Source organism: Egretta garzetta, unplaced genomic scaffold (genome assembly GCF_000687185.1).
Source record: "Egretta garzetta isolate BGI_Z169 unplaced genomic scaffold, ASM68718v1 scaffold397, whole genome shotgun sequence".
Classification (NCBI taxonomy): Eukaryota; Metazoa; Chordata; class Aves; order Pelecaniformes; family Ardeidae; genus Egretta; species Egretta garzetta.
Genome location: NW_009260493.1, coordinates 6,674,152 through 6,696,844, shown reverse-complemented (window position 1 = coordinate 6,696,844; position 22,693 = coordinate 6,674,152). Strand labels below are relative to the sequence as shown.

The following is a 22,693-nucleotide window of genomic DNA, read 5'->3' as shown; positions in this document are numbered from 1 at the left end:
TAGGAAAAATGAAGTCTTAGGTTCTTTTTATTTTCAACTGTGTATGTCAGAGATAGCTTTAGAACAAGCTAACATTACTGTGGTTCAGGTGTATGCAACTGGTACAGTTCAGTAGTACATAAACAACTCTAAAACAAATGCACCATAGAACTTAAATTACCAAAATAAACAATATTAAACTATGTAGGGCAGGAGGTAAAAACAATTACCCTTTAGGCCTTGCACACTAAAAGAAAAATATCTAATTATGATTGAAATTATGAAGTTCTACTACAGATTATTGAGCTATATTACAAAGAAAAAGAAACTTGAGAAGTTGTTGTCACATTTTGGTTTTGTTCCAGTGATGTACAGTCACATGAAATCTTACACCAGTTTTTCATGAAATTAACATCTAGTTACTTTAACTGCAATATTTCATGAGTTTATAATGGAGTTTTTGATGGTTTTTTTTAATTTTTGAAAAACTTGCATGTAAAAACATTTGAAGTAAAATAATGTTGCAGGTTGTTTACAGATTCTTTATGGATTATAGGATTAAAAGCAGTCAGGAAGCTGCAGTGTTTTTAACATTGGTAAACAAATACTGGATTAAAGTGCAACAGTCCTTCTGACAGCACACCTGCTCTACGTTGAAAGGAAATGTTTTCCTCTCTTCAGAGAAGTGAAGAAATATTTCAGTGTCAGGCATGTTTCTCTCGAAAGTCAGTGATGGCCTTCCAGAGTGTGCACAGCATTCCCCCTCTGTAAAGAAAAAAAATAAAAAATCATAAAGATGCTCAGGTACAAACATACTCTCTAGCCTCAAAGCATTCCAATTTAGGTGCCTTCTGATTTTCTTTCTCTGTTTCGACCAATGAAATTCAGTGGGAAGGCTGATCAAAGGTGACATTCGACACGCAATACTCAAATAGAGAACAGAGTCCTTTTCTGATTACAGTACAAGGGCAATCTTTCCACTTTTCAGGTCCCTGCTGTCTGGAATTCAGACTTCTGGTCCAAAGGACCTGCATAACCCACAGCAGACTTCCAACATTATGAAAATGTCAATTATGAAAAAAATCTTAACACCTGCCTTTTTCTTTTTTTTTTTTTAATTTTTATGTAGTTGTTTTTAAACTGACTGGGCACACGCAGAGTGTTTGATAACTGTTGTTTCTATTTAACCTTGGTTCTGCAATGACCCACACACCTGGATAGGTGAAATCTAGTGTTAGTTGCAGTCCATGAGTAATACTTCTAAAGTTTGATGATGATGATAAACTACAGAAAGTTTTAAAGAAAAGCAAGGCTCTAATGGGATATCCAGTGTCTCCAGGTGTGAGGTAAAAGCTTTACTTTACGGTTGATCCTTTGTTTTCCTTTAATAGAAAAAGCTTATTTTAAAATAATTTAAACAGTATCAGCTGTTTATCAGGAATGCATCAGTATACAAAGGCATACCGGAAAGCATTACTTATTTTAAATTAATTCTGCACAATCCAATAAATAGAGACTTAGTATCAGTTATTTTCTCTTGTAACAAAACACATTCCCGCTCAGCACAGTTCATTTAACTGTGAAGCATTACCTCAGTCTCAAACATTTCAGATCATCTCGTGTAACATAGCAGAGAACATCCATTAATGTATAGTCTTCAGCCAAGAACTACAAAAAGAAGTTTAAATGAACATTGTTAGAAATATAATCTAAGTTTTATATACCCCATCTTCACCTAAAAATAGAAGTTTAAGATTAGAAGAAACCTAAAATTGGGCCAAAATGCAGTACATGTAACAGATGAATCCACATTGTTTCTAGAAATACAGTGAAACTACTTAATTTTTATACTGTATACCCTATATTGGCATACCAGGCACAACTTGAAAGGTATAAGGCTCTTACAGCTACTCAAAACTTTTGTCAGCTGGTGTTTCTATTATTATCACTGATATCTCAGTCACAGACTTCAATGAACACAAATTAGGGTATAATTAATTCCTCATTTCACCCACAGGAAATTAAGAACAGTTAAGACCTACCTGTTCAAAAATGGCATCTAAATTTGATGTACTTGAATTTCAAGGAACCTTTGATCTGATCTGTAGGAGTGATAACTACATACAGGTTTTCCTAAGTCGGCTGAAATTCTCAGATGCTCAACACCTCTAAAATTATATAATTTGCTGCAGAGCAGACCGATCTACTTCAGAAGATTTCATTTTAACACGGTTACCTACGGATGAACATGTACCCTGTATCCAGGGTATAATCAGCCTAAAGACACTGAAAAATTATGAACCAAAGCAGGGCTGTCTATTTACCAGGACATGTTATTCCCCTATTCCTAATTGGATATAGGAATTATTAACAATACTGCATTGTTATGAAGGCCTTCATACTCATTGCTTTTTCCTATCCTCTGAAAACAAATTCATCACTCAAAATGTGCTAAAGTAATGAAAAAGGTTTGGTATCTTCTTGCATCGAGTCACAAAACAGTACTGCAGCTGCATCAGAATGAGCAGAATCATCGTTACCTTGTTTATCGTGGCCTCATCAGCTCCTTGAACGCTCAGCCAGTTTATGAGATCAGGGTCTTCGGTCCCTGTGCCAGTGGAATGACGATGACAGACAGACAGTCCAGGAATATCTAGAACAAGCATTTTTGAGAAAAGGTTTTGTGTTGCCAAAGCAACTGCTTGTCATTTTTGACTGCTGAAGCGCTTTCTTCAGTGAGCTCTCCCTTCAGGCTTAGAATACCAGTATCCCCATAAATATAGATAAATGTCAATTCCCAAAGCACACACTTAATTACAGATTATAGACTAATTACTCTACATGGTTAGGGGTACAGTTAGTGTGAACTTTGATCCAGACACATTTTCTGTCCTCTTCGGAAGATGACTTTACTACTAGAAGGCCCATCAATTTCACTGTAACTGTTTCTACATTAATGCTGTTGCATCAATTTAACTAAACTGTTCAGCGTAGCTCATACAGACTGAGGATCAGCTGCTTTTGGAAAGCAACACTTCTTTGAAGCACATTACACGGAAACTTCAAAGTGCATTAGCACTTCCACCTTCTTCAGGGCAGGTACGTATCAAACTCAGCTTCCCTCAATAAGCTTTAAGTTGTATTTGCATCTCACCGATAAGATCCTTTTGAACTTTCAGTGTAACAATTGGAACAGTCTGTAATTCAAAGAACACATACCTAGACATACTAGATTGTCCTCTTCAGAAATAATATTTATTCTGTAGGATATGGGCCTTGTACGCTTCCATATAATCACAGTTAAAAATATTCAAATCAAACCATTCCTTGTACCGTGATTAACAAATTCATAAATTTGTTTCCACAGCATACATTATTACTTCAAAGCAAACCCTACCAGAAGCAGCAGCATAAAGCATCTTTGCTGCAACTGGCTCAATGAAAACAACAGAAGCTTAGCTGCCACCGTCTTCATCTGTAGCCAGTATGAAACTTCTTGAAAACGCTTCTCACTTACCTATTGGCTGTGACCTAAGCCGTAGGTTTCTGATCTCTTGATCTTTTTCTTCTATAGCTTGATGTAAGAGGACCTGAAATTCTCTCTCCTTTTGAACCAACTCCTCCAGTAACCTGTGAAGTAGCGGGAAGAAAGCACACATTTCCTTAAGCAGTTTCACTACACTTAAACTGGAAGCCGCCTTGACAGAAACAAGGACAGACTTCTTCAGCTTTCACAGGAATGATCCAAAGATTCACATTTTAAACAAAATACATACATAGCAAGAGAAGATGAGGCTAACATGACACACTGACTCAGAAAAAAAAAAAAAAAAAGCCCCAAACCCCCCAGCCTCCATATACATATCCACCCACTAAACAGGTGGTACGGTACAAAGTTTCAGTGAAATTTTACAGCCATTCTGTTTTAAACAAAACTGTGTAACTGAGAAGAACAAATATCAAAGTGTTTGATAAACCAAGGGCTAAACTTTGTGACATAGTCCTTTGTAAGGAAGAAGTGCCAGTTCATGTCTCTCCAGCAGACATTTTCAAAGGTACGGCAAGGGTGGAGCTGTGATGAAAACATGGCAAAAACTTATGGTTGCATTTCTTAAATGGGGGAAAATAGGTTCTCATCCACACAAGGGCTATCCCTTCCTCACGTATGTGTGCCTACCTTCCTATGCTATATGAAAAGGGAAAAAAAGAGGAGGCAAAATACCTCGTGTCCACTCCTAAGCAATTACTTTTGAGAATGTCAAGCAGAAACAAATTGGAAGCAATGTCTGACTTCCCTCATAACATAAACCCAGAGAGAAACCCAGAGAGATTCAGTGGTCAGCACTTTTCAAACTGATCAAAGGAAAATAATCAGAATACAGTGGAAATCAGTATGTGAAACTGCTGCAATTTGTTATTTTAGAAAACTGTTTTTGTAAAAAGGACTTGGAGCAATATGTACTCAGGAACTTGGGTCACAGAAATTGGACATGTAGAACACTCATAAACCTACCACTGACTTCTGAGTCTTAGGAAGTTCTGCCTTGAAAGAATTGCAGCACCTTCATCCCTCCTTGAAGCCTTTTTCAACCTGAGGACTATGAAATAACTGTTCCATTTTTCTATGATTTTGTTCCCTACCCCCCTTTTTTAAAATTTTATTTATTTATACCAGTTGAACACTGCAACTTTTTTTCTGGGACACGGAGAGATAGGGACATTCTGGAATTCAGCTAGAGAACGTGCCACAAAAGCACCATACCTGTCTTTGCACAGAAGCAAACTGCATCTCATAGGATTGCTTTGTAAAGACATCTAGCCCTACTTCTAGCTTGCACGCAGGCGTACCAGCAGCAGTTGCTTTCGAGTGCTTCCACACCTGAGCTAACATTTCTTAACAAGTCCACCCTGCATGTGAACAGAGCTGCTTTGTGCCTCTATGCACAGCCACAGCTTGGTTAATGTCAGTGCAGATGGATATTCTGTCCAGACAGGTAAGCAGTCACCTTTCAGTTAATTTATTCCTCCTCTATCCATTCTGGTTGAAAAAGGCCTTTGGGGCCAGTAAAATAATCAACTATTTTCTCTTGATAACTGCTTGCTGCTTATGCCAATAAAGCTTTAATTAATACTTAAACAACTGTCCATATTATTTACCTCAACATTTCTGCATGGATTACAGGATGTGATAATTTGGCCAAAGGCTTTGCATTTGAGAAATACACAAAAGCAAAGAGCTAGAAAACAGTACCTACACAAATTGATTGCTTCTGACACTATTCATCATTATAAACTTGGGAAGTAAAGTGAGCCAATTTAAGTGATTTATGTGAGCATATCAATAAGGCAATCAAAATATTTCTCAATGGTCATCACAAGCCAAAAAATTAATTGTAACATGCGAACTCAAAAATACTGATGCTTTATTAAAAGCAGCCTAATAAATTACTCTAATTACGGCAAAATTCTTGAACAAGTTTAAAAGTAAAGTGCAATTTAACATTTTAAATTGGAAGAATAACTACACAGAATGTCCTAGCAGCATAACAACTGTCTTATTGAAGATGTTCTCTTTCTATCAAGGTCATATTCAAAATTTACTGAGGTTAGTAAGAAATCCATTGTCATAAATCGGATGCTGCAAAAGCTAAAGTATCTACTTTAAACAGACTATCTGGTATATTTTAATGAAAAGAAAACACAATTACATAGAATTATTTGGATAAAGTAATGGAGACAAAGATTTGTCTCTGACATTCCTTAAATAAACAAAAAACCCAAAAGAATCACTTCTCAGGTTCAAAGTGGAATATATATATTTCTGAAAAAATTCCAATAGCCGAATGTCTGGCTTATTTCTTCTTTTAAACAACACAGTTATTTTTCCCATCTTTCTCTGATGAACAAAATTTATTTAATAAAAAGGTAATGCTTGCTGGTGAGCACAGATCCTGCTGCAGTGCACAAAACAAGTCTAAAGCAGTTCCCTCGTGGAGTTGTGTGGCTGTCAACTAGCTTGTGTTCATTCCCCAAGAATAACTATAGAAAAGAACAGCAAGTTCTGCCTTAATGGAAACAAAACATAACACCATTCATCAGCCATACACAGCATACGAAGGAGAGAAAAAGCAGAAGCTTGGCAGCAAGCTCAATTTTTTCAGACCTTCCTTGAAAGGGCATCTGAAATGAAGACTGACCTTAACTTGCATCACTATTGTTCTGAAATGAATAAAACTAATACAAGTGATCAGTCACAGCTAAACAGTGACCATCAGTTAAATGAACAGCTTGCAGTACTATGGAATTTTGATACTGTCACTAGTATTCTAGCACATACATTTTAAAAGCAAAACAATACATACTGTCTCAAGTAGGCTAGTGTCTCCTCATGTCTAGACTTACCTGTTTGTCTCTAACTTTAGCCTGCCCAGCTGGACACTCAGCGATCTGTGAGCAGCGTGGGAGTCGTGGGATACCGTAGAGCTGAGTGTGCTTACGCCTGAGGTAGCTACTGCATCTTCCATGACAATGCAAGGCTGTTGGACAGTTTGATTCTGAGGCTGCTCATCTTGATCTTCTTCAACTTCTATATCATCTTGATCTGCTGTATCACTTTCAGATGCAAGACTAAAATGTGGCCTCAATTCTATTAGTAACATTAAAACATAAGCAAAAGAAAAAACATCAAAGATGTCAAACATTAAAAAAAAAACAAACAAACCAGACCTAAGTGACTATTTACAGATCATCCCACAGCTTTGGTTAAACCCGACCTGATATTTCTGTAGCAAGTGAACAGATGGTATTTTCTATGGGTTTAAGACCACTCAGACCGTAACAGCATCTTAGTTTATACTAATTATTATCCAGCCTATCAAAAGTTCAAAAGCTCTAAAAACCAAAAATCTGGATGAATAGGATTCCAGATTTGGCTAGCATTTCATGTCAAATTGTGCTGAAGTACTATGTGCAGCAGAAGTACTTTCTTTTGCTTTATTCCATTCTCAGTAGTTTGTAATTTCTTATGTGTCTCTGTGATGTGTCTGACCTGAAATGTTTTATTAAACAAATAACAATTATTTCTCTTATATCCAGCTATTCTTATTGCTATTCTGGCGTATTTAGTATTCTCACAATACTGTGCTTACCAAAAAGTTGCATCCAAAGATATAGAGAGGAAATAACAAACAGACCCCTTTCCTGACAATTAAAAGTAGCACGCTTCCCTTCTACTTACGAGAGACACTGCCTATTGTGTAATGCTGTACATCCACAAAACGGTGGATGCAAAGCTATGAGTGCACTCTGGTTTCTGTTATTCCCTGTTTAAACTACCTACCACAGCTTACCAGGTATGCAAGATATGTATGCAAGATCTTCTACTCCTACAAAACCTATTATTGCAACAACATCTGTTTGTTAATTCTAACCATTTAATATAAACCTTCCTTCCTTCCTTCAATTGTGGCTTCTTACTGCTGAGCACTCCCTTTAGTCTCCTCGGCAAAACATACTTTTTTTCCCTGAATCGCACTTGGTTTTTGTCCTTTTTGCTGAAGAACTAACAAGTACATTTCTCTTCTTCACAAAAGGAACATTCGTTCCTTGATCCATTTAATCTCTTTGTTTCAATCCTACATACCCTTTTCAAGGCTGAACATACCTTCAGATCAACAGAGTTGTGCTTCCTCTAAATTAAGGGAAGCAGATTTATTATATAGCAGTTACCCAAGTATTGCTAGGCAAATATGTCTGAATTTGCTTTGAACTTCTGCATCACACTAATAAGAACAGGAGTTCATTTTGCCATCGTTCACCTCCAGGCAGTACAACTGTACAACATCTGCTAAGTACCACTCCTAAAATGTCCTATAATTTTTAAGTGTTAAGGCCAGAGATAAATCTTCAAATCACTCATAGGAAGAAAAAAAAAAAAAAAAAAAAAGAAAAAAAAAAACCAACAGTCTGACAAAGGCAAGGGGAAACAATCAGAAGTAGGGCAAGGCAATTAGGTAAGAGGCAGATGATCAGCAGCCGAAAACTACTAGGGCACAGAGGCTTTTGTTTAAGCATGAGGATGTACAATTAATGCTGACATTGAGCTGAGGAAAGAAGAGTCTATTAAGGAGGAATTCTACAGTACTGCTATTATACAGCAGCAAAGCACATGCCTGTTAAAGGTGTTCGGCATTCTAATCAAAAGACAGATTTTCCTTATGACTCAAAAGTAACACAGAAACTATTTATGCCCTCCTGGTTGTGCTGGGGATATGGAAAATACCAAGGAGAACAGGAAGAGCTGTAACTTCTGTTGGAATTTTCAGATCCCCTTGTTGATAATTTAAGACTCAACCCACTGCAGAAAACAGAAATGTAAGTGTTCTGACTCCAGACTTAAAGCATTAAACCATATATTTGAAAACTTCACCATTAATTCCAGTGTAGAGAATGATGGAATCACAAGCTTAGAAGTTAAGGAGCACCAGAGAAACTAATTCTGGAAATAGAGTAATAATAGAATGGGCTACAAGTTTCTTCTACACAGACTCCTTCCCTCAGCTAAGCTGTGCACTCTACTTCCACAACATTCAAAATACAATATTTGAACTCTGGGCACTGCAGATTATTTTTTTTTTTTTTTCTTTAGACAGCTTCTGACCAGGAGCCAGAGGGACTTTTGAGTGCTCCAAAAAGCACATCATTAATCTGCGCTTTGTAAAACACCTTCCAAAAATCAGCATGTGCTGGCAAGTGGTCTGTCCTTTGGGTTTCAAGAGGCAGCATTATACACCTCAAAAAAATGAGGCCCCAGAGCACCTTAGCCTACTATAGCTCACTGCGTTGCAGGATTGTTTAGATGATGCATCTTGGAAAGGTGCTTTCCAAAATAACTTGGACAATACACTGATTAGTTTTTGAGTTGCAAAACAGACAGCGAACAGGAAAAAGGCCACTGCTGGCTTCAAAATCTTAAGTGAGGCATCATAATCATAGCTCTAAAGCACGTTTAAAGAGATCAGCCAATAAATATTTGCTGAGTATTAACAAATGACTCACCTGGGACCAGAATAGTAATAGCAGTCTGCACAGCTTTTCTGATTATGCTATCCAGTGCAAACATCCAATGCGGCTTGATGTTATGATTTCGGAGAACCTTATTGACCTAGTAACAGGGAAGTCAATTCAGATATTACATCCCCCCAAAACTTAAAATTATGATATATGTCAGCATTACATAAAGTGTTTGAACTTATAGATGCTGTATCAAAGCAGGTGACTAAAACTATTTCATGTTGTCATTAAAGGAAACAGCCACATCACCAACTTCCACCATTTTATGACAAGTTGTGCAATATTTTGTATTTTTTATTAAGTACTAGTTCCTGTGTTAGGTGACTTCTGATGACTGCAGTACTGAAGTTTATTTAACCTTCATGGGGGTGGAGAGAAACTTAAAAAGAATGCAAGCAAAACAAATACCAAGGACTATATTATGAAAGACTTGTAACTTAAGCTAATTAATCTTGTTAATTTTTTGGCATCATTTTCACTGCTTGCTCTGAGCAGTACTTACCTATTTTAAAGTACAAATGTAGGAAATATCAAAGAACTAATAAAATGCTGCTCCTTCTTGATTCAGAAAATAGTTAATTAATGTTAGTTTAATTAGTCACGGGACTTCATTTGTATGCTGTGCCATTTTATCTTTCCTTCCACTTTTTACTTAGTACAATGAGATCGTTTTCTACACTGGGTTGCTCCTAATTCCCTACAGGCCCTCTTTCAAACCGCTGTTAGCCATATTCCCAGGTGCCTCTATGGATGTTCTACGTCACACCTCTACTTTGGGGGAATTGGTTTCCTACTCCCAAATGACAGAGAAGCAGCAGGTGAGGCGACAGTGCTACAACCAAACGCCCAGCCGCAGTAAGCGGCAATAGCACAAACCAGGCTTGGTGCTGTTGCCCAAGCACGGAAGCAGTCCAGAGCAACAGACTCCATAAGAGTAGAACTCGAGAAGTCGCAGGAAGACACAAACATAACTATATTTAGAAGATTGTCAAGTTACTCAAAGCCTTATAAAAAAAAAAAGTAGCAACTAGTGCTTACTAAAAAATGGGGCAAGAAGATACTTCGCACAGGTCTTCCTAAAAAAGGGATTAGTTTAATTCTCTCACATTGTGATAGCCTCTCTGTAAAAAAATTACTGAAGTTACACAAATTATGCCTTCAGAAGATATGTAAGAGTTAATAAAAGTTATTAATCATACTATTATTACTGCCCCAAAGCAATAGTATTCAGTAGTGCATTAATTTATGTAGGTACCTGCACTGGGTTTGGCAGGGATGGAGTTAATTTTCTTCACAGCAGCCTGTAGGGTGCTGTATTTCAGACTGGTGACTAAATGAGCCTTGACACCACTCCCCTGTTTTAGCTATTGCTGAGCAGAGCTTACACAGTGTCAAGGCTGCCTCTGTTTCTTACGCTGTCCTACCAGGGAGTAGGCTGGGGGTGGACTAAAGGCTGGACAGGGACATGGCCAGGCCAGCTGGCTTGAACTGACTGAAGAGATATTCCCTTCCTTAGAATACCATGCTCAGCAATAAAACTAGGGGGATAGTTTTTCCGAAGGAGCCATTTCTCAGGAACTGGCTGGGCATTAGTCTGCTGGTGGTGAATGACTGCTTTTGCATCACTTGGGGGGTGTGGGGGTTCCCCCCCCTTTTTCACTTATTAGCCAGTCTTTATATCTTGATCCACAAGTTTTCCACCTTTTGCCTCCCACTGGGAGGGAGTGAAGGAGGGACTGGGTAGAGGCTTTCGTGTACCTGCCAGACGAGGTCAACCCACCACAGCACCTACGTCTCCTCAGTTCTGTTGCCAGTGGCCACCAGATGGCACTTGGACACCGTACTTAGCCTTGGAGAGGTGGCAGCAGCACCAGGGGAGCCTGCCCTGGGCCCGATCCCTGGGCAGTAGCTGCCTAAGGGCCCCAAAGGCTCACCCATGGCCCTCCGAGGCAGCACTCTTGCTCACAAGCACCTTGCACCTTCCCACACCAATTCCTACCAAGACACTGTCATGTGTTCAGCTAAGCACAGCCTGTTTAAGTACTGAGGCGGCACAATGCAACTTTGTCAAGAATACAACAATCCACAGTAATGTGATTGAGCTGTTTACGTTACAGCACAAAACTACTTTTTCTTGATTTAGCTGTTTACATTACAGCACAAAACTACTTTTTCTTGGTTGCTCCAATGAGGATATTGTGCTTATTAAACCTTGTTACCCGATATTACCTTATTAAGACCTGAGAACAAGGGAACTACTTTCCCTCGCTTTTAGCGATATCCCAGTCTCTGCAGTATCTGAGGTCTTGATACTGATCTGGATTTCAGTGTTCTATTACAGAAATCTAATGTATGTTCAAAAAAAATTAAGACTGGGCACATATAAAGCAAAATTTTCTGGGGCTTATCTTACTTGAATAATAGCTAGTAATGAAAGAGACATTTATCAGTTAAAAAACAGTAATTTGTAATGATGAAGTTAACAGAAGAGGGTAAAATTTTTATTGAAAAGAACATGACTCAGGCAGTTACCACTGAACAACCAATGCTCAGCAATATCTCCATCGGAAAACCTATCCCAGATAGTTGTATTTTTCCCCTCTCAATTTTTTCCTTGACCTTGTATGTTTGAGTTTCTTCTTCCAAGTGTCAAAACAGCAGTAGTATGAGGCTAAGTAGAATGGAGAGCTGAAGTGTACTCAAAGCAAAGGCTCAAAGAAAAAACTTCCGATTGCGGAAACCTTTCTTTTACAGGTTCATTTCACACATTAGGGGTTGGTTTTTTTGTAAACACAGTCTAATTCTTGTCAGTGTCATCTATGCAACAAACCATTTACATGCTATGCAAAATCCTTCCTGACAGCTCTCTTACTTGTCAGAGTGCCCCAGGTTTAAATGCTAATAGAATCATCCGCCTTAAATGCCTACTTGGATTGTAACTTCATTTTTACTACATGACTTCAGTCTGGACAAGTGATGCCCAGCACAGCTGCACCCTCCCATGTTGGTTATTCATCTTAATTTTTAAGCCTAATTGCTTGTGAACTAACATTTAAATACATAGCTTAAGAAGAAAAAACATTTGCTTTCGGTAAACTAACTATTTAAAGGGTATCCATGTACATTTGGTTGCTCACTGCAGGAAATCATAAATTTTGCATTAATTATTGACAGAAAAGTAACCTATTTTTCTTCCTTCTTATCCTGCAAATGAAAATAAATTGAAATGAAAGTGTCTAGTTTGGCAGAAATCTGCTGCTAACCAAAGATACTAGAGTAAGAACTCAATACGATATTGTAAGACAGAGAGACTGCTTATTGGGGGTATAAAGCCGTTTAATATATTAGTTTATAAGAGAAGTTCGAGAAAACCCTCCAAAATGACTTTTTTTTTTTTTTTAAAAAAAGGCTTTCCTGCTTTTATATTATGACACAATGTTTACACAACTGTGCTGAACCTTCTAGATCTTTAATCAGCAAAATCTCAACAGTTGTTTTCAGGATCTGTGTCCTGCCAAAGGATCACATGGCAACCCAACCAAGTTATGGCTGTGGGCTTGGGGTTTTGTTATTACAGGTTCAAAGCCCTCAAATATTACTGTTTCAGTAACTCTGCATGGAAGTTAACAAAGTTTTGTTTGCTTCTGGTTTCTTGGGGGGTGGGGTGAGGGGGTGGTGGCAGTTTTGGTGCACAAAATTCTTAAGAAAGATGACAACTTACAGCATCTTGAAAACCAAACAGCACGAGCTGCACTTGACTGATACCATGGCTGTCGAAATCTAACTCCAGTTTCAGTTTTGAAAGAGTGGTCGCGATGATTTTACGATCAGTGGACCGTACAAACTCTCTGAGGCTGGAAACAAGCGTCATGATATGTTCCCACTTTAGCTTTGGTTCTTCAGCTCCCTGGCAGAAGAGAGAGGAAAAGAAAGAGTTTTGATAGCCATCTTTTGAAACGTACACCCAAAGGGACTTTAGCCAATAACATCACTTGGCAATATGGATTTTCAGGAACTCTACTGCTATGGTTAAGAGAAAAAGGTGCAGCTGCAGGTCAGCGAATGGTAGCAGCATAACTACAGCAGCACAGAGCTCTACCGCTGAGCTCCCTGCTAATGCGGATCGCCTGATGGGCCAGTAGCCGACTGTTTTCTATCAGTTGCTGAAGCATATGTGCACACTACAGCCTGTATGTCTCATTGTACAAGAGTGAAAAAGATACGAATAAACATACTGTACCCTGATTACTACAAATTACTTTTAATTGCAAACAAACATGTACTTTGCAGTGCCTCTAATTTCAGAGTGCCTCTGAGAGATACCGTGCAAACTCCCCCAGTAGCATTTAAAAGAAGGGATTAGTCAAAGTTACATAGAAGGCTCAGAAAGAGACTAGTTCTTTCCTACATCATTTCCTCTGATCCGGAACTTTTACACTTGCCTATTCTTAGAGCAGGTCTACAAATCTGTCACCTTTCTATTATAAATATTCATACACCTATTTTTAAAAGCTTTTGTGTTTTTGCATGAGCTACCAAAATAACAAAAAGCTCAAAAGCATTCATCAAAATAACCAGCATAAATAACGAGGAAGTAGAGGACAGTAGTTACTCTCTAAAGCAAAGTCATGTCGACTGAATCCAAATTTCAATTCCAAATCTTAGAATTAAGCCGGAGATAGAAAACCATACTAGTTGTTCAACACAAAGTATTAGATGCTTATTCTGAAGGAAGTTAAGTAATTATATATATATATATACACACACACACACACATCTTGGCTAAGGATATCCAACGTTGGTTTCCGTAACAGAAGGACATACGGTGTTTGGTTCTGTTGTATTTGCCAGTTTTATGCCATGAATGTTACAGCTGGCCAGACATCAAGAACTCTGTTCATCAATAACATATAATTAGCTATAGTTAATTAATTCTGACCAGGATGAAACAAAGACAATTTGACTGTTTGAGAAACAAACAAACAAAAAAAAAGCAGCAGCTCTAGAGCAGTCAAACATTTGACTGACTGAAGCACCCATCCCTGAGATAAAAGATCCCAGCCTCTGATCCTGACCTGCTTTGATTTGGAGAATTCACCTGGTGATTTGCTATACTGAAGTGGATCCCTCGCTCTGTCCTGCAGCAGCTGATCTCCTTTTCTTGTAAACAACGGTAACAACAACAACACTGTAGCCCTGGACTAGAAGATACAAGTCTACCAAGGCATGTTGGGGACAGGGCAACCGGTATGGCTCCCTAATAAGGAACAGCAAGCTATTTTGGGAGGGTCATTCTTCTCCCTTAGTCCCCACATCCACTGACTTTGTTGAAATTGTTCTTATGAAAAGTTTTTGTGAAAGGAAAAGCACTAACAATGCCTAAATCCTCATGAGGCCTAACAAACAAGTCAGGCTTCCATCTGTTAGTAACTTGCATTTAAGCAGGACATAACTGCAGCTGAAGGGGAAGTTGAGTTGGCTTCTTGTTACTACCACTTTCTGGTGGTTTGAGTACATTTCCTACTCTTTCACCAGGGTCCCTTCTCTCAAGGGAGAAAATGGTGTTCATGAGTCAGAGTTCTGCCTCCTCTTGAAGGGCAGATAGTCCTATACACGTGCGCTTTGAACGCTTTGGCTCTACAATACTGTGACTCTGCTCCTATCTTGGGCTGTACCAGCCCCAGCTGAGGAAGGCATGAAACACCAAGCTCCGTCTCTGGATCCTGTGATTTGAGAGTTTCAGGCTCTCACAATCACCGGTTATTCCTTTCATACACGTGCTAAGAACTGTGGCTGTTGTAGCAAGACTCTAGCAAAGCACGGATCACGGGCATCTTTCTTATTGCCTTCTATTTTAACACTTTCTATAGTTACCAGGACAACTGCAGGTTCCTCCCTCCTCCAAGAGTTAGAAGCTCTTTTTATTGGTATGGCAGCAATTTCCAATTACATTAACTGTAGTACATGCAAAAGAATCATATTGGCTTGCATCAGTTTCTAATGAGTACTATCTTTAGAAGATGGACTTGTCACATTTTATACAAATATGTTTCAGACCAGCAATACTTAACCTTGAGAATGAAGCGAGTCAATTAACTACTAACACACACATTACAAACAAGAACAAAAAAATCACATCATCCAATTATGGTGTTGCAACATTTCGCAGAGTGGTCATGACTTGTAATTTATTCAGTGTCATCCTGGACTGATACATCATCATGAATCATCGCCACAAAGGAGTGCCAAAAGGTCATTCTGCAATTATTTTGTTGTTTGCTGTACCTCCCACTGTTACTCCGTCTTCCCTCCTCTCCATATGCGCTCCCAACTGCTGCAAGGAATAGCTGCAATTTATTTTCTCCCTAGCCCCCTTTTTCCCCTTTTAAGGCTGTTGGCTAGAAGGCAATGGTGTACCCGTCAGTCCCGTTTTTTCTATGCAATAACCTAACATAAGGCCAGAGCAGGCCAAAAGACCAAAGCCTCCCTTCGTCAAACTAGTCAGCCAGAAGATAGAAGTCTAAAAGGGAAGCAAAGTAATCACCTCCTGGGGATGATCTATCTTACACAAGTTGACTTGACAGACTCAGTCCCATTTGAAAGTCATTGGCAAAATATCATGAAAACATGTTTTTCTCTTGTCTGGCCAGCACTAATATCCAGGTGTATATATAGTACTTGCAAACAACACAAAAGGCATATGTAATGCAGCACAAACAATTTTCAAGCCTATTTTTAATAGCCCCAATAAAACAATAAACCGTGAAAGCTTACATGGTGTATGCTTTCTAGTTTAATCAAACTTTATTTTTTAATTTGTTTATTATGTGTAATTTCAAAAGCTCCAGGTAATTGCAGGTAAGTCTTCAAATTGCATGAAATTCAAAATTGCTGCCTTCCGAAATTACTTTACCTGAGCCAAAGCTTCCATCAAGTTTCTCACCACCTTCTCTTGGTCCTCAGTTAATATCCTGTGAAGGGTGGCTCTCCTTTCACTATCCTTCTTCAGCATGAAAAACCCAGTATCTTTCTCTTCAGGTGAAGGAGGTGCACTGTGATCCTCAAAATTTTCATCTGGGATGCTGACAGACAGACATTCAGTGATAAGAAACTTTATGAAAACCACCCCAATGCACACATTCCTAATGTACTGTGTAACATAAATGCCAGATAGCTCTTTACCTCAGAAAAAGGGATCGGATTCCCTTCCCATCTTTTTCTCCACAGGATTTGGCTCTTGTTTTGAAAGAGAATGGATCAATTTTTAATTCTGTATCAGGCGAGACAGAACCATATTCACTGCTGCTACTTGTATCTTCCACCAGAACAGGGACAGGTAAGGAGATACTCCGAAGATACTCTATTCATATAGGAATATTCAGAAATTAGAATTCAATAGTGTCATCACAGTCCTGAAGTGAAAAGGTTATGCTTTCAGAGGAAACAGAAAGACGCCAGTCTTCCCCCACACCGATACAAAATATCAAAACAAAATTGACAAAAAACTCCTAAAGCTTATTCTTCTGGAATAGAGTTATCTTTCAGTTATGTTTTGATTCAAAAGCTTCCTGAGATAGGGAAATGCTGGGCTCTTTGCAAGTTCACTTACAGAACCTCACCACTGGAGTGAACGTGAATCTTGTATCATCAGTATGCGCTTTCAGCGGTAGCAAAGTATTTCTACAGGGTAAGTAATCCAAGCACCTTCCAAGATCTTAGTTTTATGTGTGTATATAAATATATATATTTATAAATACACAATGCATATAAGTATATATACATTAGAACACATAAGATACATTTCTTTATCAGGTTGCTTTGTACGAGGTTAATTAGTTCATAGTCTTTGATTAATAATAAACATGCATGTTAAGTCAGAACTTTTGGTTTTAAATCCAGAGCACACATTACCGCTGCAAGAAACTATTTATACCTATTTTACATGTGTACATTTCAAAATGTACTTTGATAGCAACTCAGCATGAAGGTGACTACGTGTTTGTTTGATATCCTCCCCGCCTCACTCTCCCCACTTCATTTACTGAAAGAGATGACTATCCCATACCCAGGCCTGAACAAGGGATCTCAAATTTATTCCGTTTTTTTCAATTACAGAATTTAGCCTAATAAAAATTTATGTTCTCTTTCTCCACAAACCTTGGCTGTATTGCTACTATAAATGAGCTGTTTGGTTTCCTGTTCAGATTTCCACTAAATGGCTCTATAACACCACCACAGCTCTCCAAGCCTGCATTACCCCCTGCCTAGACAATTAAGCCATAGTCTGGTAGGATTACAAATAGTAGTTTAAATTTGCACAATGAATTAGAGGCTCCCAACAGAGAAAGGTCACTTATTTTCATAATTGTGCCCACTTCTCTTTGCAGCATTTTAGTGTAGCAAATTATACCAGAATAAGTAATAACCATAGTATCTGCACAGTTATGTACCGATAGAGAAGCATGGTAAAACTCACCATTTGTGTTAGCTGAAAGAACTGTGGGAGAAAAGCAAAGGAAAAACATTAAGCGTGCTGCAATTAACTGAGAAACTAAGCATAGCCTAAAGGATAACTCTTTTCCTATTTTTATGGACTATCTGGACTCTCCTGTCTGCAATCTGTAGAAGTGTAATTTATTGCAATTTAAAGTTAATTTTAACCTGGGAGGGGTGGAAACTACGTTAAAAGTGCTCATCCAATGTTATCTCATTACCTGGTATTTTTATTTCTTCTAGGTATCATGTTAGAAATACACAAAAGATGTTTTCATATGTATATATGCACACACATATTATGTGTCATTCATACTTTCAAAGCTCCTTTGTTACTTTCCATAATTTAGAACATTACAGGAAATGAGTACATGAAACAAAAATGATGCCGTACATGCACATTTGCTATGGGACAAAGATTATTTTGCTCACGTAGAAAACTCCCCTGAGGCTCCATGGCATGTTCTAACCTTACACAACATGCACTCTATGCAAACATTGTCTGAATGAAGCCATATGCAAATTTAAAAAAAAAAAACAAACCAAACAAACCACAACACAAAAGCTGCACAAAACCATGAACAGGCTCTTAGAAGCCTTATCAGAAATACTTATATAAATCACCTGTGACAACGTAACAGAATTCTGCTACAACACTGGCTCTGCAGCAAGCTGCTAGAACAGAAGGTTACAACATTCACCTGGGATGGAGATCTGCTGTGTTCATCTTGAAGACTAAATCAGGCATTTCAGGGAACAGTATCATGGGCAAGAGAAAAATTCCAGATTGAGTTCAGTAATTCTTACCTGAGAGCTTTGATGGGGACTTTCTTTTTTTGCTTGAAACCTTCAAGAATTCATCTATAAGTAGCTCATGAGCAAAAGCTCGTTTATCAGGATCTGGTTCAAAGCAACGCAATATGAAAGCCTTGGCTTCTGCAGACATGGATTCAGGAATCTCTGGGTGTATTTTAAACATTCCCACCTGAGACAAATAAAGAGAAAAACAATGGCCTACTCTGTTCTTTTTCCAAACACTAAATAGCATCAAAAAAAGTATTTAGATAGTAGAAGCGGTATATTGTTCTCAAGTTTTGGTATTTTCTTTCTGTAACTAGTTTATTAATTCATAGAAAAAAACCTACTACAAACTGCATAAACAGTTGCATTTAAAAACCCCACACTTGCAAGTAGAGGCTCTCGCAAAGCAGAAAACTGCTTCTCAGTAGGGTTTTTTTTATTTTTTTTTTTTTTTTTAAATACCCAGCCTGCTGAATAGCTGCTATTGCTCCACTACCCTCTTCAAACCTACACAGCACTCCCACTCAGTTGAATCAGATCATTCTTCTTAACATCCTCACTAACCAAGCATTTCCTCTATCCTCTTTTCCTGCAATCTCTAATTCTAGCTTCTCCAAAACAGTCGTAAGACTTCCTGTATTTACAAATACTGGTCTGAATTGTACAAGGAAGATATCTGACCTTAAACATAGCTGCTTGTGGTTCTCCCAGCTCATAAAACGGGGGCTTCCCTGTGGCCATCTCAATGATTGTGCATCCCAAAGACCAGATGTCTGCAGCCTTCCCATAGCCACGTGGCCCTTTGTCTATGATTTCTGGTGCCATATACTGAAGGGTACCTGTTTAAAACATACTTATTTTTTTACTTAGGTGCACTAATGATGCAAATAGATAGCTGAAGAACAAGAGGAACAAAGTCAGTGAGGAGTGAGCAATATTGGGATAGTTAAAGAAAATACTCTTTATTATTAAAAGTTCAAAAGTGTCCATATGGATTCTACATAAACCTCAAAATACTATTCAAAATATTACTTGTGCTGAAAGCATCTGACATCATCTACTGTTCTGATGATATCACTTTTCAAAGTCAATGACAATTATTAAGAGGTTTCAATGAGCTTTGATCAGGAATAATTTTCAATTACTGTATTATAGATTAAGATTCAAATAAGGAAGATCACTCTGAATTGCATCCAGAGAGGAAAAGGAAGTGAAACCTGAAACCTGAACCTAAACCAGCAAGTGAGATGAACGCTTTTTCTGAAGTAAGGGAATCAACCTGACACATCATTCTGCATTCTCTTCCATTTAAAGCAGAAATGGAAGAGCAGAGGATGGAGTTAAAATTAGCAGTCAATTCTCATTTTGCATAATTATTCAATGCAGTGCCACTGCATGATTTAACACCCAATCAAATTATCAAGCAGAGTGAGGATCAAGTTAATGACAGGGCTCTGTACATAAGCAATTCTGGAGATGAAGCCAGGATGTCCAAGCCAGTCATGAAAGAACAAAAAAAAAAAAAAAAAAAAGCTAGCCTTCCTTCAAGCAAGGTGAAAGAGCCATGTGCACAGATGAGACAGACTCAGGTACAACATAGGAAAGATACAGCTCTTCTGTCATAGAGGACTTTCATGTCTCAAGTGGAACTTCCAAAACATCATTTTCTTTGAACAGTGCATACAAGTACAGCGCATAGCTTAAGATTAGGCATACAAGAAGTTATTCTTGCAGCAACATTTTATAGTGATTTGAAGTCAATGAAAGTTCAGCAGCTGTGGAATCTGACCCTACATGCACAGTTTGACCGAGGAAAGAGTCTCCTCTGGGAACATACCAGTGAAAGTTTCAGTACATGGGTTGATTCCTGCAAGTCTCTTCGAAGTTCCAAAGTCCGAAATCTTTAACACTCCACTGTATGTGTTGATAAGCACATTATCACCCTGAAGAACAGAACATTCAGCGCAATTATTTTTCTCTGCTGACTCTTTATCTAAGACTTCTTGCACAGCCATTTGTACAATGCACTCCCTAGTAACAATTGCTTCCTAAGGCTCTAAAGCGGACAGATGAAAGAGGAATCAATAGTGTTCCTGCCTTATGTAATCCCATTATCAGAAACTTCATCTCAAAGTGAACTCCCCCTACTACAGGAATACTACAAGAATTCAGTTAAAGAATACTAAGACAGGGGAAAAATACTTTTTTCTTTTGAAAGGGAACTGTTTCATCTGCAATGTCCTTGGAAAAGAACCTGCTAATACCCCATCCACAATCTTCTTCACTTCCATAGTAAGCTCTTACGAAAGTTCAATCATGTGATTGAAAACAGAAATAAAAATATCTACTTCATCATATCTTAAGTGGCTATATGTCAATTCCTCTAAAATAAAAAAAAAAAACCCCAACATATTTTGTTGCTGCAAATTCCGATTGACACAATGGTTCACTTACCTAACCCCCAGTTCAGAATAGCAGAGGGGGTATGTGACAACAAAGAACTTTCAGGAAAAATGTTTTTAAATTACAGGACAAATAAGTGGTTATACAGCTTGTACACTATTAGGCTTAATTCTCTGCAAATTTTTACCTTTATGTCTCGATGCACTATTTGATTATCATGGAGGTATTTTAATCCTTCAAGAATCTGCTTGGTGTAAAAGCCAATTGTCTGCTCATTGTTTTTTAATGGTCCCCATTTTGATCGTAGAAGAGCAGAAAGGCTACCTATAATTTTGGAGAGTAAAAATGTAATTAAATTCTGCCTTCTCCCCCAAAAGAGAGAAATTAAAAAAGGAACAACAAACATCAATCCCAAACCAAGTGTAGGCACCTCTTCTATAACCAAAGGCCTCTCCATGCAAATGCTTACTTGCATCATCACTGGCCTGACTAATTAAAAGGAAAGTCTTGTTATCTCCACTGGCCTCAGCTGCAGCTGCTTCCTCAAGCAGGCAGATTAGAACCCATTTAATTAATGTGCTCACCTCTCTCCTATACCTGGAGAGAAGTTGCTCCAGAGGAACATTGTAAAAGAGTGAAAAAGGGTGGCTGTGCAAACGCACATCTTTGTACATACACCAGCTCCACAGTTTCTTGAAAAGCTAAGCTCAAGAAGCAGCACTGTTGTTCTGTCTGGCTGCTGCAAGATCTTTGGTCTCAAACAGAAGCAACGATCCCCAGCCACCTTTCTCTTGTGTCAGGTACCTGAGGAGGGGTCAACCATCCAAGACTACCTACAATTTCTTTCCAGTAGGATGACCACAGATCATCTCTGACCTAAAGGTAAAAGGAGCTCACCTGCCACAGCAATGATCTGAGCTGTATCTGTACCACATCCTATCTAAATACTGAATGAGAGGACTCAAGAACTTTGAAGACACAGCTTTCCCCATTAATTTAGGAAAGAGATACTACAGAATATTACATTTGCATGAAATGTATCTTGTTGCAGTAGTACAGGTTTTTATACTTTTAAAATGTTAAAAAACCAACCAACCACCCACCCACCAAACCACAACTTACCACCAGGCACCTGTTCCATGAATATCTTAATGAAGCCATTCTCACTGAGAGAACCTAAATATTGGACAATGTTCTTGTGTTTGAGATGCTTATGCAAAGCTATTTCTTCATGCAGAGGTTGGGAGTACCTGGAAAGAAAAGAAGCAGTTTATTCAATATTGACCTTTGGGAAGAAAGTCTTGTGTTTACCATAGTAGCTGAAGTTCTATTTTAGGTCCCATGAAATATGTTTACACTGAAAATGACTGTTAGATGCATCTAACAATGGTGGTTGAGACCACCACACACTAAAAATTATGTAATCATATATACATATTTTATATGTTATGTGCATTTATAATATTGTGTATACACACACACACAAAATGTTATGAAGGTACACAGGCAGACTGAGCAAAACAAAATTTGTGGAAAATGAACTCGTCTCCAGCCCAACTCAAAGGGAATAAACAGTTGGGCAAGCGGTTGGATCCACACTAGTGCCAAAATGAACTAGTAAACCATAAAGTTAGTGTATAATTAAAATCACCTCCATAATGAAAACAAATCAGCATTTAAATTTTAATTAATTAAAGCAGGAGTCTTATCTGAAAGCAAGAGCAGACACCTATCAGAATAAGAAGACAGGAATCATTTCATAGGGAGATATTCAGAAGAACCGATCAAAAAAAACTTCAAACATAATTTAGTCCAAGGTAAAACTATTTTTCAGAGATGTAAGCTTTTTAACAGCCTTTTTGCCAAGAAAGTTTCTGGAGTCCGGATCCTTCTCCAGTGTGGAACATCAGCAGCTGATGTGCTCTCTGGCCAGCCCTAATATGCT

At 38.2% G+C, this 22,693-nt stretch overlaps 1 protein-coding gene across 1 annotated transcript in view; it reads right to left on the bottom strand.

The window, feature by feature from the left end:
- Positions 1-357: 357 nt before the first annotated feature.
- The window catches only part of MAP3K5 (mitogen-activated protein kinase kinase kinase 5), a 74,274-nt gene continuing 51,938 nt past the window's right edge, over positions 358-22,693 (bottom strand). Inside the window, exons 15-29 of the mRNA XM_035899891.1 lie at positions 21,871-21,998; positions 20,936-21,072; positions 20,183-20,288; positions 19,027-19,184; positions 18,352-18,529; positions 17,528-17,548; positions 16,234-16,411; positions 15,965-16,133; positions 12,773-12,958; positions 9,037-9,142; positions 6,382-6,625; positions 3,497-3,609; positions 2,520-2,632; positions 1,571-1,647; positions 358-744 (exon numbers count right to left, since the gene is read on the bottom strand). Coding sequence (XP_035755784.1) covers positions 684-744; positions 1,571-1,647; positions 2,520-2,632; positions 3,497-3,609; positions 6,382-6,625; positions 9,037-9,142; positions 12,773-12,958; positions 15,965-16,133; positions 16,234-16,411; positions 17,528-17,548; positions 18,352-18,529; positions 19,027-19,184; positions 20,183-20,288; positions 20,936-21,072; positions 21,871-21,998 — 1,975 coding nt within the window. The 3' untranslated portion in view covers positions 358-683. The remainder of the gene's footprint in view (positions 745-1,570; positions 1,648-2,519; positions 2,633-3,496; positions 3,610-6,381; positions 6,626-9,036; positions 9,143-12,772; positions 12,959-15,964; positions 16,134-16,233; positions 16,412-17,527; positions 17,549-18,351; positions 18,530-19,026; positions 19,185-20,182; positions 20,289-20,935; positions 21,073-21,870; positions 21,999-22,693) is intronic.